A 15633-nucleotide genomic window follows, 5' to 3' on the forward strand; every position below is an offset into this window, starting at 1 on the left:
TCATGTCTAACTCATGTATTTTTTTTTGTCAAGATATTTCAACAGGAAAGCTGTGTGCATCTGAGAATATTCAACTTTCAAAGATGCCATTAGCAAGCCCTGCTCCTCTTGGCTGTTTAATGTAAACAGCAAGAGCTTATTCCCACAAAGGCTGGTGTGTGTCCGCAGATAACTTGTTTCCCATGCCTGCACTTGGAAAATCCTTCCTCGGTCCTCAGCATCAGAACAGCCCACTGTGTGTTTCAGCCCTGGCTGTATCTAATCAAGGGGTTACAGATGGAAGAGCCCCAGCAGGGTGAGCCTTCTTTTTTCTGAGACAAGCAAAGATTAGTGGCCTGTACACGTGAAGCCTCCGTGTTTCCATCCAAGAGTGGGTAGCTAATCCTTCATGTTCCTCTTTACGTGCCTGCATTGCTTGGGTGATTTCCAAGAATATCGGTTTATTGCTCGCATAGTCCTCCCTTCCCTTCACATCTCAGATTACTAGTTCTTGCCAAAATGTCAACCCTCAAACTCTTCACAAAGGATTTCCAAACAAGGCTGTCCCTGCATGGTGATGTTTTTTCAAAGATACCCTGGCTTTCCCCCTTGTTCTGCAAGGGCAAAGAACCCTTATGTTCATCCTTTTGGGGGAAATAGAGGAAAGGACACAGGTCTCTAATGCTTGGGGACCTCCAAAAGGGCCTCTTTTGGAGGGGGCTTCTCTGTGAGATACAGTTTCAGGATTCAGTCCTTAGGACCTAGCTGCTTTGCATTCTGCCGCCATAATTCAACAAGCAAGCGCAGATCTGCTCTTCCCTTCAGATGGCATGTGGCTGAATGACACAGTCACTCACACACCAAGTATCAGGAACACCTCAGAACAGCTGTCCCTCCTATCCAGTTATTGGAAAAGGAGCCACGCCCTCTGCCAGGGCACTGTGAGTGCCAGCACCATTGCTTCGGGGCCTGCTCCGCATGGTCTGTAGTTTCCAGTAAACAAACCATGAGGAAATTAATCTGCTCTCCTATTTATGTCTCAGATCCTTTGGGTTGCAAGCAACAGAAAGCTCCCAGAGTAGCTGGAGTTGAGGGGGTTCCTTACAATAGAAATCCTGGGGCATTGCATGGCGTACCATGTCAGGAAGTGCAGCCGGAAAGAGCCAGAAGTGGACAGGAACACAGCTTATTCGTGGTTGATGTTTCCTATCCCTGTCTGAAAACTCTTCCTACAAACTTCCCACCTCTTCTGTCTTATGGAGACTGAGGCCACCAAACCTCCAGGAACGAGGCTATGTGGTTTAGCCTGGTGTTAAATGAATAGCTAGCTCTTCCTGAATCCTGCTTTGGCCTTAGTGGATTCACTAAGTGGAAGGTGCATCCACTACCACCCCAGACAAACAGGACTGCAGGGACCGCCCCAAGGGTGGGGCCAATTTTCAGAGAGGGGAATATAGACTGAGAAGCTGCTGCCTCAATCAGTAGCAGTTATAATGGATACCCTACATTCTTTCAGAGAGATTCCACAACAGAATAGGTATGATTGTCCCGAAACCAAGGTGGTGAAATTAGTACACCAGTGAGCACTGATAAGGAAAAACTTTTCATGTGGAATTTCAAAACTAGTGGATGTCAAGATTTTAGAGCCATATGCTCAGAACTCACGAACAGCATTGCCATGGAAGGAGATCAAAGTGTGTTAGTTTGTTTTGAATGCCCGGGGATACTTACATATCCCAGCCTGGCAGTATCAGAGGCAAGAATTAGGCTGAGGGCAGGTGCTTCTGCATCTGCTTTGTGTGGGCGCTTGTGCCTTAACACAGTCGCCGACATTCCTCTAGTCAGACACAAGGCAAGGAATGTTGTCCTCTCTATTCAGATGGCATTCTACCCAGAGTGCCCTCTAAACAAGGGCACTTCCTGCCAGGGAGAAGGAAGTTCAGGAGAGAAGAGTGAATTCTTTTTGTCTCAGAGGAGACACCACAGTTCTCACCATGGAGTGTGAAGCTCAACACAACCTGAGTTCTTTCCCACCATCTTATACCCTCCACTTCTTCATGGTGATCCTCCATCTGGTCCTGTCTCGCCACAGGACCAGGACAAGCTACTCACTTTGCTTGGGACCCCAATCCCCTGACATCTGCCAGTCAGCTAGCTTGCCTCCCTCCCTCCCTCCCTCCCTCCCTCCCTCCCTCCCCTCCCCTCCCCCTCCTTCCCTCCTTCCCTTTCCCTTCCTTCCTTCCTTCCTTCCTTCCTTCCTTCCTTCCTTCCTTCCTTCCTTCCTTCCCATATATATATATGTTATATAAAATACTAGGTTTTATTATGCTGTTTTCTTTTCTATGAGCATACATTAGTTATACAAGTAGGTTTCCCTCCTAACATTTCCACACATACATACATCTCAACCTCACCCCCTCCATTGCGTTCCCCTTTCCCATGCCCCATTTCCCAAACAAGATTTCACTGCTGTATTTCCCTCCATGCAATTAAACTTTTACCATATTTCTCCTCTCTCAGCTCTCCTCAGTGGCACCCACCCCTTCAGTTGAGCACACCCACTTTCTTGTCTTCTTTCTCTCTCTCTTTCTTTCTTTCTTTCTTTCTTTCTTTTTGTCAGTCATGGGGCTTGTACTCAAGACTCTTTCTGCTCAACACACTGCCACTTTGCACAACCACCTTGAGCCACGGTGCCACTTCCAGTTTTCTAGGGGTTAATTGGAGATAAGAGTCTCACGGGCTTTCCTGTCCAGGCTGGCTTTGAACCACAAACCTCAGATCTCAGCCTCTTGATAGCCAGGATTATACGTGTGAGCCACCGGTGCCTGGCTCCTATTCTTTATTTTTTTCAGGTTTTTGATCATCAATATTCATTGAAGAGGCCCCATCATGATGTTTTGGCCATGCAAATATCAAACCTCGCTCAGAACGAATGTCTACTGCTTTTACCCTCCCCACTCACCCCACCCTGCTGATCAACAGATTTGATTGAAACTCTGTTCTGCCTTCATCATCCATCCTTCTTTCCACTCTCCTCTTCCACATCCTCCTAGACAATCCTGTAATTAGAATCATGTTCTAATGTGTTGCTTAGTCAATGGAGGCTTTCCTTACCTGTTTCCATTTTCATATTTCATTCACTTTCTATCTCTCTCCTTTGGTTCACATTCTCTCCCTGCACTCGACAACTAGTGTGTCAACTCCAGAAGAAACTGTAGTGTATGATTCCCTGATTGACACAAAGCCTTTGATGTCTGCTGTCCTCATAATGGGGGCTCAATAAACATTTACCACATTAATGAAGAGCTTTTCCATGATCTCGAAACCAGGAAAGGGTAGAGCCAGAGGTCAGCAGGCAGGGAACGCTCAGGCCCATTGGAAAACAGTGTTGGACAGAGTGCAGCAGCAGACCCTGACCCAGGCCCAGATGGGGAATGCCCTCTTCTGAAGTCTGAGATTTATCTGCCATGCCCTTTTATCTTGGGGATTCAGGACAGTGTGTACAACAAATGAGGACACGGGGATCCAGTGGCAAAAGCAGAATTGACTTTGTGTGTATTGAATTTTCCACCAGCCGTGCTGACTTCTTTGAGATAGCCAGAGTTAAATTGCTGTTTTATCACGGAGTGCATTTTATTAGCATTTAGCACACTTGTGTGGACTGGGGCCACCCATCTCCCAGAGTACAGTATCCGAACATAACTAAGAAAAAGTGTGCCCCGCTTTGTGCCAGTACTGGGGTTTGAACTCAGGGCTCAAGCTGTCACTTACTTTTCACTCATGGTTGGCATTCTATCTATCAATTGAGCCAGCATCAATTTCCAGCTTTTTGATGCTTCATTGGAGATAAGAGTCTCTTAGATTTGTCTGTCTGGGTTGGCCTCAAACTGTCATCCTCCAGATGTCAGGCTCCTGAGTAGCTAGGATTTCAGGTATGAGCCACTAGTGCTGGGCACCTCTTCTCTTTATTCTCTTTCAGGAACCAATTTGTGCATCCCTTACTCAGGAAGTCTGGGTTCTCCTCTTACAGCCTTCCTCGGCCTTATTTTCTTCTTCTATCGAGCTGGTTTTACTTTGGACTCTTTGATTATTTGATTATTACTATTCTCTTACTGGATTGTGAGCTCATTGTAGACAGTTTTCTAATCCCCATTTATTTCCAGACCAAAGTGGTGTCTGGCGCACAGTAGGCACTCAAGATTTGTTGACGATTGTAGGCAGATGCTGGGCGGCCTCTTAAGTTGACTTGGAAGAACCCTTCTGCCTGTGGCCTCCAGGAACGGGACCTGGTATACCCTCTCAGAATTCAGTCGCTCTCGCCTGCTGGTCTGTTTTCTCTCCACTGTGCTGGTCCTTGTTCTGCCTACCCTGGCAGCTTCCATCACCACCTCTGCTAGTCTTCCCACCGATGGAGACTGTCTCTCATGTCATAGAGACATACCTGTCCCATGTCATAGTAGCATACCTCGGAGGATTTCATACTCACAGAGCTATTTAGAGCCTTTGGGTGGGTTTCATCTCACTTCTCCATCTCTGAGCATGTTCCATGGACAGACAGTTTGTACATACTAGGAAAGCACAGGTAAGAGCATCCCCAATCTGGAACCTGATACTCTTCAGGTGCCAATTGATACTCCCAAAGTTTTGGAGTTTTGTATTCTGTACATGCCAACAGAAAAGTCTATGGAAAGATTCCAAAATCCAAAAAAATGGTGAAGTCTGAAACCCTTCAGATTGTGTGTGTGTGTGTGTGTGTGTGTGTGTGTGTGCGTGCTTGAACTCAGGGCTTAGATGCTGTCCTTTAGCTTTTTCACTTGAGTCTGGCACTTTACCACTTGAGCCATAGCTCTGCTTCCTGCTTTTTGGTGGTTAACTGGAAATAAGAGTCTCATGGGCTTTCTTGCCCAGACTGGCTTCTAACCATGACCCTCATATCTCAGCATCCTGAGTAGCTATAATACAGGCATGAGCCACCAACACCTGCCATGTACTATGATACTTTGAGCTTGGACTAAGGAGTCTAATTGCTTGAGCAACTCAAGTGCCTTCTTTTGTGTTGTTGGTAGAAATATGTGGTATTTCTAAGTAGGGTTTCTCATCTGGAAATCAGTGCTAACAAGCGCATGGGATTGCAATGTGCTCAGACCCTCCTTATTATTCAATATAATGCAAGTCATAAATGTAATTTACATTTTCCAATGACTAGGTTTAAAAAGTGAAAACGAAACAGGTGAACTTAATTATAATATGTTTAATTGGTAGATCTCAAAAATTCTCCAATAGGTTTGAACCATTACCATTTCGACATGGAATAAATAACAAAACAACTATTAATGAGTTATTTATATTCTTTTTAGTCATATTACAACTTCAGGCCCAGTGTGCACTTAACACCCTGCATCTCAAATCCAACTAGCTGCATTTCAACTCCTCCATAGCTAGCGTCTTCCACACTGGAGAGGTAGAACTCATCATCTTAAAAACAAAACCTTAGGCTGAGTGCTGGCATCTTACACCTGTAATCCTAGCTACTCAGTAGGCTGAGATCTGAGGATCATGGTTCAAAACCAGCCCAGGCCACCCCCCCCCCCAAAAAAAAAAGTACATGTGGCTCTTAGCCAGCAAAAAGCAGATCAGGTATGGCTGAAGTGGTAGAGTATCAGCCTTGAGTGAAAAAGCTTAGGTACAGAATCTAGGTCCTGAGTTCAAACCCCACTACTGGCATGCACACACACACACACACACACACACACAAACACACACATATGCACGTACACATGCATACACACTCACAAAACCAAGAAAAAAAGACAAACAAAAAAGAACCCCAGAACTTTAGGGCTGGGGTTGTAGCTCAGTGGTACAGCACTTGCCTAGCAATGTCCAAGGTCCTGGGTTGTATCACTAACAATGAACAGACCAAAACTAGTACCTTCACTCAGGTTTGTAATATTCAGCCAATGTTGGCAAAAGGATTGTTATTCAGCATCAAAAATTGGGTACAGAAACATTTGTAGTGCACATCTGCATGCATCTGTTGCCTTGTGGAAAAGATAGCTCGGATTTGGTTTTGATTCTGTCTCAAGTGGAGAGAAAGCTGCTCTTCAGAGCCCCCGGCCGTTCCCTGTAAACTGGCCTCTCTGGGTTTCACAATGAGGTCAGTGTGGTGGTTTATGGGCTTTTCTTCAGGATGAGGGAAGAGAGACTGCATGTGCTTCAAGCGCTGCGTGCCTGTCTGTTTCTTGGCTCTTGTCTGTTTAATTATTTGAAGCTGGAACAACTTGATTTTAAAACAAAACATATGGGCCAGAGAGTAATTGGGAGGGCGTTCGCTGGTGATGTAGCCCTGAAGGTATGTATGCCGTGGAGGCCCTGCTCCGCCTCGCTCTTCTTGCTGGCTGTAGGTACAGATGCTTCGCCTAGCTTCAAGTTGTGTTCTCTTTCCAACTTCCATAAGCCCTTTTGGAAAGTCGCAGCCAATGCAGGAAGTGGTGATTGTAAAGGGAAATCATCTCTGGATCTTTCTGACATCTGTATTTTTATTTTAGTTTTGTTAACCTTCTCTTCTTTGTGGAAAACCCACAGTTGGTCTCCAAGCTATTTAGTATGACTTGAGAAAGCAAAAGATGTTTCTTAAAGTGCCTAGAGGAGGGAGAATGTTATGTGAAGAGAAGAAAGTTGATCCTGTACCTCAACTGATTTTCACCGTTTTTCCTTCTATGGGATTCTATCGCTTGTGTACACCCCAGCCCCTCCCCCCCTTTTTTTTGCCAGTCCTGGGCCTTGAACTCAGGGCCTGAGCACTGTCCCTGGCTTCTTTTTTGCTCAAGGCTAGCCCTCTGCCCCGTAAGTCACAGCACCACTTCTGGCCGTTTTCTATATATGTGGTGCTGAGGAATTGAACCCAGGGCTTCATGTATATGAGGGAAGCACTCTTGCCACTAGGCCATATTCCCAGTCCTTTTTCCTTTAGTTTATTTTCCAGGTAGAATCCCATCCTCTTTGCTTTTTGTATGGGGCTGATCTAGGACTATGAGCCTTATATCTCTACCTCCCATGGTAATAGGAAGACAGGCAAGTTTATTATACCTGCATTCTTTTTTGACATAAGGTCTGACTTTTTGTTTCTTCTTCTCCCATCTGCGCCTCCCACAATGCTGGGTTTATAGGCATGGCCCACTGTGCCTTGTCTACAACCATTGACCGCATGATTTTTGTCTCTTTTACCTCGTCAACTCCTCCTTTGCTTGCCAGGGGCAGGAGATACGATGTCTTGATCATATCCCATATAATTCTAATCTGAACTCCACAGCTTTTCTTAGGAGATGGGTGCCTATGTTAAACAAATCTTTAAACAAATCTTTACTCCATCACTTAGTGGTCATGTACCAATAAACAAGTTACCAAAACTCTCTGAACCTCATCTCCCACTTTCTTAAAAGGGGGTTAACAAGAGTGCCTATTTCAAAGTGTGAAAAACTTTATTTTTATTCTCTTTTTTTCATAACTTGTAAGTAGTGCAAAGTGGTTGGGAAGGATGGGTGGGAATGATGGAAGGGGTGATATTAAGCAAGACACATTGTATTCATAAGCCGACATGTTGAGTTGTAACCCCTTTGTTGTGACACTTTCAAAGAGACATTGCCAACAGAGCTCTGAGCACCTGTGCATAGTACGTAATAAACAAAAGGAACTTTACAATTGTGTGGATCCTCGACAGTAACACGCCCATCCTCTTCAGCAGCAAGAGGGACTGTTAACCACAGTGGTCTATGCCACGCACCCCTCCCTAGAGAACTGCACAGGTGTCTGGGAAGAGCTTTAGCACCAGAAGTCTTGCGAGATGGGAACTGGGAACGTGAGAAAGTCAGAGCATGAACACGTACTTTATGCGTCAGTTTCCCAGCATCTGTAAACATGACTAATGTTGTTTTGGTTTTGTACTTTGCTTATATTGTTGTTTGGGGTCTGAAAAATCATGTGAAATCTTACTCTGGCCAGTGTAATGGAAAGGTAAACTACAGTTTAACTTGGCAGACAGGACCCCCCCACACACACCCCAACTCCCAAATCCATAGGGGCAAGGGTGGGAAGAATGGAGTCCGTTTTTGCCAAACCAAAGACATGCTGAAGCTTTTCTGTATCCAGGTGCAGGATGTATCACGTACTGTCTTATTTAATGTCAGACTGCTGTCAGGGAAGTTCTACTTGGTAAAACCACTGCATCTCAGAGTGGTTAATTGACTTTCTTAATCCCTTCTGTAACTGTGTTCTAGCCATTTTCCCAGCCCTGCTTGGATTTGTTTATTTGTTTATGTATTTATTATGCCAGTACTGGGCCTTGAACTCAGAGTTAGGAGCTGTCAGCTTTCTCATTCCAGGCTAATGCTACACCACTTGAGCCACAGCTCTACCTCCTGCTGTTTGCTAGTTACTTGGAAATAAGAGTCTCATGGACCTTCCTGCTTAGGCTGGCTTCAAACTGTGATTCTCAGATCTCAGCCTCCTGACTAGCTAGGATTATAGGTGTGAGGCCCCAACCCCTAGCCCTGTTGGGCTTTATCAGCCATTGGGCTAGTCCATCCGGGCTCCTTATGGTACCTGGTAAGAGCCTGGCCAGGTGGATGGTTTTCAGCTTCCCCTGCAACTGTACAGGATAAACAGCCGCCCTCCCGCTCACATTCTCAGCACATGCTCTCAGTGGACCACTTTTCTGACATTTAACTTAATCAAGATGTTAGCAAAGTAAACAGCATGGGCTCTTGCCTCCAGACCGAAGCTGCTGTCACTCTGCCCACCTGCCCTTCACGCCAGTGTTTGCAAAGGAAAATCAGACTTGCTCTTGGAAAAGATGAGGTGTAGGATGTACTTTCCCCATGGCCACCCACGTCCTCATTGTTGGGCTCTCAGTGAGTGAACAGTTCTGTCCATTGTGTCTCAGTTGATGGCCCCTTAATGTGGAGACATGGTATCATTTGAAGGAGCATCAAGGGAAAGGAATCAACCACACAGTGAGATACCATAAAATGAAGACATGGCCAAATTTCAGAGATGTTAAAAATGTAAAGGAGAGCTGCTGGGCTCAGGTGGATCACGCCTGGAATCCTAGCTATTCAAGAGGCAGAGGTTTGAGGATCGAGGTTCAAAGCCAGCCCAGGCAGGACACTCCGTGACCATCAGAAAACCAGAAGCAGAGCTGGGGCTCAAGTGGCAGAGTGCTAGTCTTGATCAAAAAGAGCTTGGGGATGATGCCCAGGCCCTGAGTTCAAGCCCCATGGCCACCCCCTCCCCCCAAAACCTTGTAAAGGATACAGATGGAATACAGTGGGAGTTAATTAAAATGTCAAGTTTTCTCAGTCATCAGCTGCTTCCATCCTGTCCCCCACATCACCCGTGCAGCTAATCGTCAGAGGGTAGGCTACGTGGGCAAGGCTGGCTGGGCCCCCTGCGCTGGGCTGGCCTGTTTAGGCCCGAAGTGAGGGCATTTGGGGGTTCACCAGGAAGAACTGAGGAGTTCTCTCCACTCTGACGTATGTTTCTGGAAAACAACAAACTAGATCTTCTTTGGATCATAATGATAAGACTCTTGGTCCTTTTTTTGTTTTTGTACTGGCACTGGAGCTTGAATTCGAGGCCTGGGAGCTGTCCCATAGCTTTTTCACTCAAAGTTGACACTCGACCATTGAGCCACAGCTCTACTTCTGGCTTTTTGGTGTTTAACAGGAGAAAGAGAGTCTCATGATCTTTCTTGCCCAGCCTGGTTTTGAACCTCAATCCTCAGATCTTAGCCTTTTGAGTAGGTAGGATGCATGAACATGAGCAGTTGGTCCCCAGCTTCTTGCTCCTCTTGAAGGAGTGAGGAGGAGCTTGCTGAGAGACATGGGGCTCCTGTACCCCCTCTTACCTCTTCTAAATTCATAGCCTGCATGTCCATTTGCTAATGATCACTTCCTACCCTCCTACCTTCAAAAGCATTCTGTATTATCAGTAATTTTCATTTCACTCCAAATTCTACTTATTTTATATTCTTCATTATTTGAATGGCTTCTCAGCCCCCTGGCATTTCCAGTCCTCCCCAGTGCTGTAATAACTTCAGGTGGAGGGGTTATGCTAGTTCTAGTCCTCTAAATAAGATGGTTTGGGGGCTGATATGTAGTGCTGTGGCAAAGCACTTGCATAGCAAGGGTAACATCTTGGGTTTGATCCCCAGAACCAAAAAGGAAATGACCAAAAACAAATACAGTTAAAAGATGATTTACAGGTTTTAGAAAAAGTTGTTTCCTAGGCAGGTAAAGTGACAAGAGTTCATTGAAAACTTTCTTTTGTGTATTGGTTAAAAACAAAACACGAACATGATGTTTAACGTATACTCACACTGGTTTCTTTTTCTTTCTTTCTTTTAGTTTTTGGGAATAACATTTCTTGGAATTGGACTGTGGGCATGGAATGAAAAAGTAAGTTTGTCACAAACATACATGTGTTTGGTCCACGGCTGTGTGTATGTCTCCTTTTGTCTTTGACCATTGCAGGGGGAAAAGAAACATGTATCTTTTAATGAAGATTGTATTCTTGGAAGTTAAGTGTGGAATTCGAAAGGACTTTAGAATTCTAAAGATCTGTGGTATTTGTAATATGGAGGTCAGATCTGGCCAGCGCCATCACTGGCTGTGGAGGGGTGTCAGATTGACTCCATTTCAGATTAAAGAGAACAGAAGCTGACTCCATCTCCACTAAGATCTCCCCGCCCTACCCAGGGAAATTCCCGTTCGCTGTGATAAGACTGTGTAAACTGCTTGACCACCTGAGTAGTGGAAAGCTCAAGGTTAAACCTGTGCCCTCCCATGAGTAGGCGAATCCGCCTGCATCACGTGCGCCCTGCCAAATCCATGTGCCAAGTCTAACTAACATGATAGGTTGGTTCAAACAGTTGCTATGAGACAGACTGTAACTCCATTGGCCCCCTGCGTGTGACCTGGCATGTTCTGTAAGAGTTGTAACCTCATTGGCCACCTGTGTGTGGCCGGCTTGGCCATGTGGTGTTTGCCTTTATAACCCAAGCCTGAGCGTGGCCCGGGGCGCAGGGCCCCAGCTCCCGAGTCTAAGCTGCGGCCCTGGCCAGCCAGCCTGTTTTTCACGGTGATGGTCCCAGCTCCTGAATCTGGGCTGTGACCCTGGCCGGTCAGTATACTTTTTACTTCCCCAATAAATCCATCTTTTTACTTGAGACTGTCTCTGAGTTGGTGGACTCTTGGAGGGGTGGGGGATCCCCCACCCTCAGACCCCATTGCAGTATTCTAAAATGATCACACGCACACAAAAACCAACCATACTCATTACAACAGAGAATGTGGTTGGAATTTGATGAGTTGGCTAGAGATCTATATTTCTAGTGATATTTTCTCATTCAGGCCCCAAGAATTTCAGTTATGCTTATAAAAATCATATACTACCTGTTTAGTTTTGTTTGAGGGGGAATGTATCCCCACTTTGGAAGATGATTCAAGCCATAATAAGTGCTTTTTAATATAGTGCATTATCTTTTAGCCTATTAGATATAAATTCATGTTTGAATACCAGGTAAACGCATCCTTTATGCTAATTCTAAGTACTGAGGAATATTCAAGACAGATGAACGGAGGAATGATGGAAGGGGTGACATTGATCAAGATGCTTCATTCTCATAAACTGATAGGTTGCATTGAAACCCCTTTGTACAACTACCTACAGAGCATTTTAAAAATAAATTAAAAAGCTGGGAATATGGCCTAGTGGCAGGAGTGCTTGCCAACTATACATGAAGCCCTGGGTTCGATTCCTCAGCACCACATACACAGAAAAAGCCAGAAGTGGCGCTGTGGCTCAAGTGGCAGAGTGCTAGCCTTGAGCAAAAAGAAGCCAGGGACAGTGCTCAGGCCCTGAGTCCAAGGCCCAGGACTGGCAAAAAATATAAATAAATTAATTAATTAAAAAATTAATAAAACAAGATATCCAAGGCCCAGCTATTGGCTATTCAATATGCCAATGTAGGAGAGATCACCTCAGGGCAAAAGCATGAGACTCTACCTGAAAAAGAAGTAAAACAAAACTGGCTAGAGGCGGGTTGGGGATATGGCCTAGTGGCAAGAGTGCTTGCCTCCTATACTTGAAGCCCTGGGTTCGATTCCCCAGCACCACATATACAGAAATTGGCCAGAAGTGACGCTGTGACTCAAGTGGTAGAGTGCTAGCCTTGAGCAAAAAGAAGCCAGGGACAGTGCTCAGGCCCTGAGTCCAAGGCCCAGGACTGGCAAAAAAACAAACAAAAAAAATGGCTAGAGGCATGGCTCAAGTGATAGGGCTCCTGTTTTGCAAGCAAAGTGGATGGTCCAATCCTTGTCATAAAAGGAAAAATCTGAAAATATGGGGTAGCATATCTAAGTTACAGTGAAGAGAGGATGTGGGCAGTTTCTGTTCTAGGCCACACACTGAAGAGATGGACACCTTGTGTTCACACCTCCACTACAGTTTCTTAAAGCCTTAGCTTTCAGGTTGTTTTTTCTGTTCACTTTCTCTGCTGGAATTCAAAAAGGGACTGGAAGCTTCTTTTTGCTTCTTTGTTTGGGAGTATTTTTAGTCTCTCCTGGTCTTTGGCCACAGGGTTAAAGTCTCACTGTCTCCCACCTTGAAAGAGTGAAAGTGTTTGCTTTGGGTAAAAGTTCCAGTAAACTACGAGGTCCGCTTAACTTTTCCCAGAAGGCCATTCTCTTATCTCCAGAGTCTGCTGGCTCCCTAGCCTGGCTGTATCCTGAAGGCAAAAGTTCTTTGATGTGATAAATGTTCTGACAGGCATTCTGACAGGAGAGAGAAACTAAGAAGTTCCATCAACCAACAAAACAAACAAAAATCTTTCAGATACTAATGGGAATTTTTACAAGTAAAATTATGTTCAGATAAACCACATAAAACAAAACTCCAAGTAAATCTTGAGTTTTGAATAGGTACCATCAGTTGAGTAACTCCATGACAGAGCAACTTGTACTGAACAAGGCCCTGTGTTTGATCCCCAACATGGCAGAAAAAGAAAAGGACACATGGTATTCCCTAGTTACTTACAAACGACTTCTATAGTATTGAAAAATAAACCTCCCTAGAAATCTTGCAACCTTTTGAAGCAGGATGTGATTCTGTTTGGCATAGGACAAATTAAGTTCCCCAAACAGATAATTTTATCTACAGAAACTTTTACATTGAACGCTAATCTCCGGGATTATGATTAGCTCCTGTCTCATCCTGGTTAAGCTTGGGGATTTGTATTGGTGGAATCTCAGAAATTTCCCTTTTAGAAATTCTCCACTTGGTTAAATGCCAGATAGTGCAGGGTTTGTTTTTTATAACTCTTTTAGTAAGAGCCCATTTCAGGCTTTGAAAAAGATGCTGGAAGGCATTAAATGAATGAATCGTCTATTCTAGCAATAAATAGACATTTGGTTATTTTGAAAGGTTCCCTCCCTCCCCTTTTTGAAGTACAACTATCTTTTTTTTTTTTTTTCATGGGTTGCCTCAAATGTCTCTGATTAAAAAAAACACACACATTTCTAAAACGGGCGATGTGTCACAAATATCAAGGGTGACAAATATCAAGGGGGTGACAATGCCGGGAGGGAAATGGACACGCCCTTCTTGATGGCTACTCTCTTGTGAGAGCTGCTCTAACCTGGCCAAGATCATCCAGTCACTATTTAGTAGGACATCATGAGCAAGGGAACTAAAGAAGGGGTTCAGCCATGAGACCAGCTTGGGGAGCACGGGTCTGGCCATAGAACACAGTGGCATTCTGGGGAGACACAGATAGAAAGCAGATGGTCGGTCAGGCGTTGCATCTATGCACTGTGTTAGGAAAATGGAGGAGAATGGAAAAGGCATAGACTGGACTTGATCCTCAACAGGCAAGGACTGTTTATTGAGAGACATCCAGGGGCACAGACCTTCCTGCAGGATTGGAGGTTGTGCAAGGAACTGGATTTTGAGGTGGGCTTATATGAGGCTTAACTAGCAAGTAGAAAACAGAAAATGGGTTATGGTTTCTTCCCAGCAAGATGTCCTTGGCCAGGCCCACAGTGGAATGTTCCACCTGGGGTGAGGTGCTATTGTCCCCTGGGGACTGTTACAGGGTTCGAGGGAGGAGATTCCCTGTCCCTCCAAGAGTCCACCACTCAGAGACAGTCTCAAGCAAAAAGATAGATTTATTGGGGAAGTAAAAAACGAACTGACTGGCCAGGGACACAGCACAGACTCGGGAGCTGAAAATGTGATAGTGAAAAATGGGCTGACAGGCCAGGGACACAGGGCAGACTCTAGTGCTAACACTATGACCCTAACAGTCCTCATGCTGGGGTTTATAAAGGTAAAAGCATAGCACAGCTTTAGGGGGTTGAGGGTGTAGAGCAAGCAACAAACAAGTTAAGCAAGCCATTTACAGAAGCAAAATTTTGCAGTCATGTGACCTAATATTTTACTTCATTTTAACAATTGCTACCATGTTTCCCTAATCAAGATGGAGTCTGCTGTACTCCCTACAACAGGGACCAAGGGTGGTGGCCTTGGCCAGGCCCAGATTGGAATAACCTGCCTGTGAACAGGCATGTGGTCAAGCCTGCTCTTTCTTGACCTTGGGGAATAAGGCAAGAATCAATCCTTCATATTCCATTTTTTGATACATAAAAGGATTGGGCCAAGAGGGGAGAGGCAAGTCCAAGTCCTTCATATTGGAAGTTGTTATAAAGCATTCCAGTAGTGAGAAACGGAGAAGCCACATGTTCAGAGGTAGAATTGTAATAAGGTGACAAATCAGAAAAGCCACATTTGAAAGGTTGAATCTTGAAGTCTTTATTAGAATGCTAGCTGTCTGAAGGCAGCCAATTGTTACAAAGGCCTTCAGCCCACAAATATACTCAACACTGTTAGGAAACAGGCCAGAGAGGAAAGAAAGAACAAAAACACCAACAAACCAATCCAGCTCCATTGAAGACCGGAAGTGGGATACCACGGTGACCAGAGACAAGACAGGAAACAGGACAAAAACGTGGAGACATGTGGCATGGTGTGAGGGTACCTGGGCTGTTCTAGGCCTTAATAGGGTCAGGTCAGGGGGCAAGGTCACCAGAAGCTCCCAGTTCCAGGGACAGGTTCAGTAACTATAGGCCACCCCTGTCCCCAGGGAGTCAGGCACACCCATCACCTGGAGGCGGGACTTCCCTTTCTCCACCATGGAGTCAAGATTCATCCACTACGTGGCTAAGATGGCGCTGGCCAGTCCTGACCTCCTTACTTCAGAATTGGGAGTTTTTGTTATGAGGTCAGCAAATGCAGGTGGACTCTTGTCACAAAGACCGGCAGCCCGGCAAATACACTTAAGACTGTCAGTGGGCTAGGAATGTGGCTTAATGGTAGAGTGCTTGCCTAGCATATATGAAGCCCTGGGTTCAATTCCTCAGTACCACATAAACAGATAAAGCCAGAAATGGCACTATGGCTCAAGTGTTAGAGTGCTAGCCTTGAGCAAAAGAAGCTCAGGGACACACTGCCCAAGCCCTGAGTTCAGCCCCAGGTCTGGTGGAAAAAAAAAAAAAAAGACTGTCAGAAAACTGAGCCATGAGAGCCCAAATGGAAAGAAAA

General features: G+C 45.1%; 1 protein-coding gene across 2 annotated transcripts in view; it reads left to right on the plus strand.

The window, feature by feature from the left end:
* Tspan5 (tetraspanin 5) overlaps nt 1-15633 on the plus strand; it is a 140066-nt gene that overhangs the window by 98281 nt on the left and 26152 nt on the right. For both annotated transcript variants that reach the window (XM_048333623.1, XM_048333624.1), the window contains exon 2: nt 10383-10433. In XM_048333623.1, the coding sequence (XP_048189580.1) occupies nt 10383-10433 (51 nt within the window). The remainder of the gene's footprint in view (nt 1-10382; nt 10434-15633) is intronic.

This window comes from Perognathus longimembris, chromosome 24 (genome assembly GCF_023159225.1).
Source record: "Perognathus longimembris pacificus isolate PPM17 chromosome 24, ASM2315922v1, whole genome shotgun sequence".
In the NCBI taxonomy this organism is placed as follows: domain Eukaryota; kingdom Metazoa; phylum Chordata; class Mammalia; order Rodentia; family Heteromyidae; genus Perognathus; species Perognathus longimembris.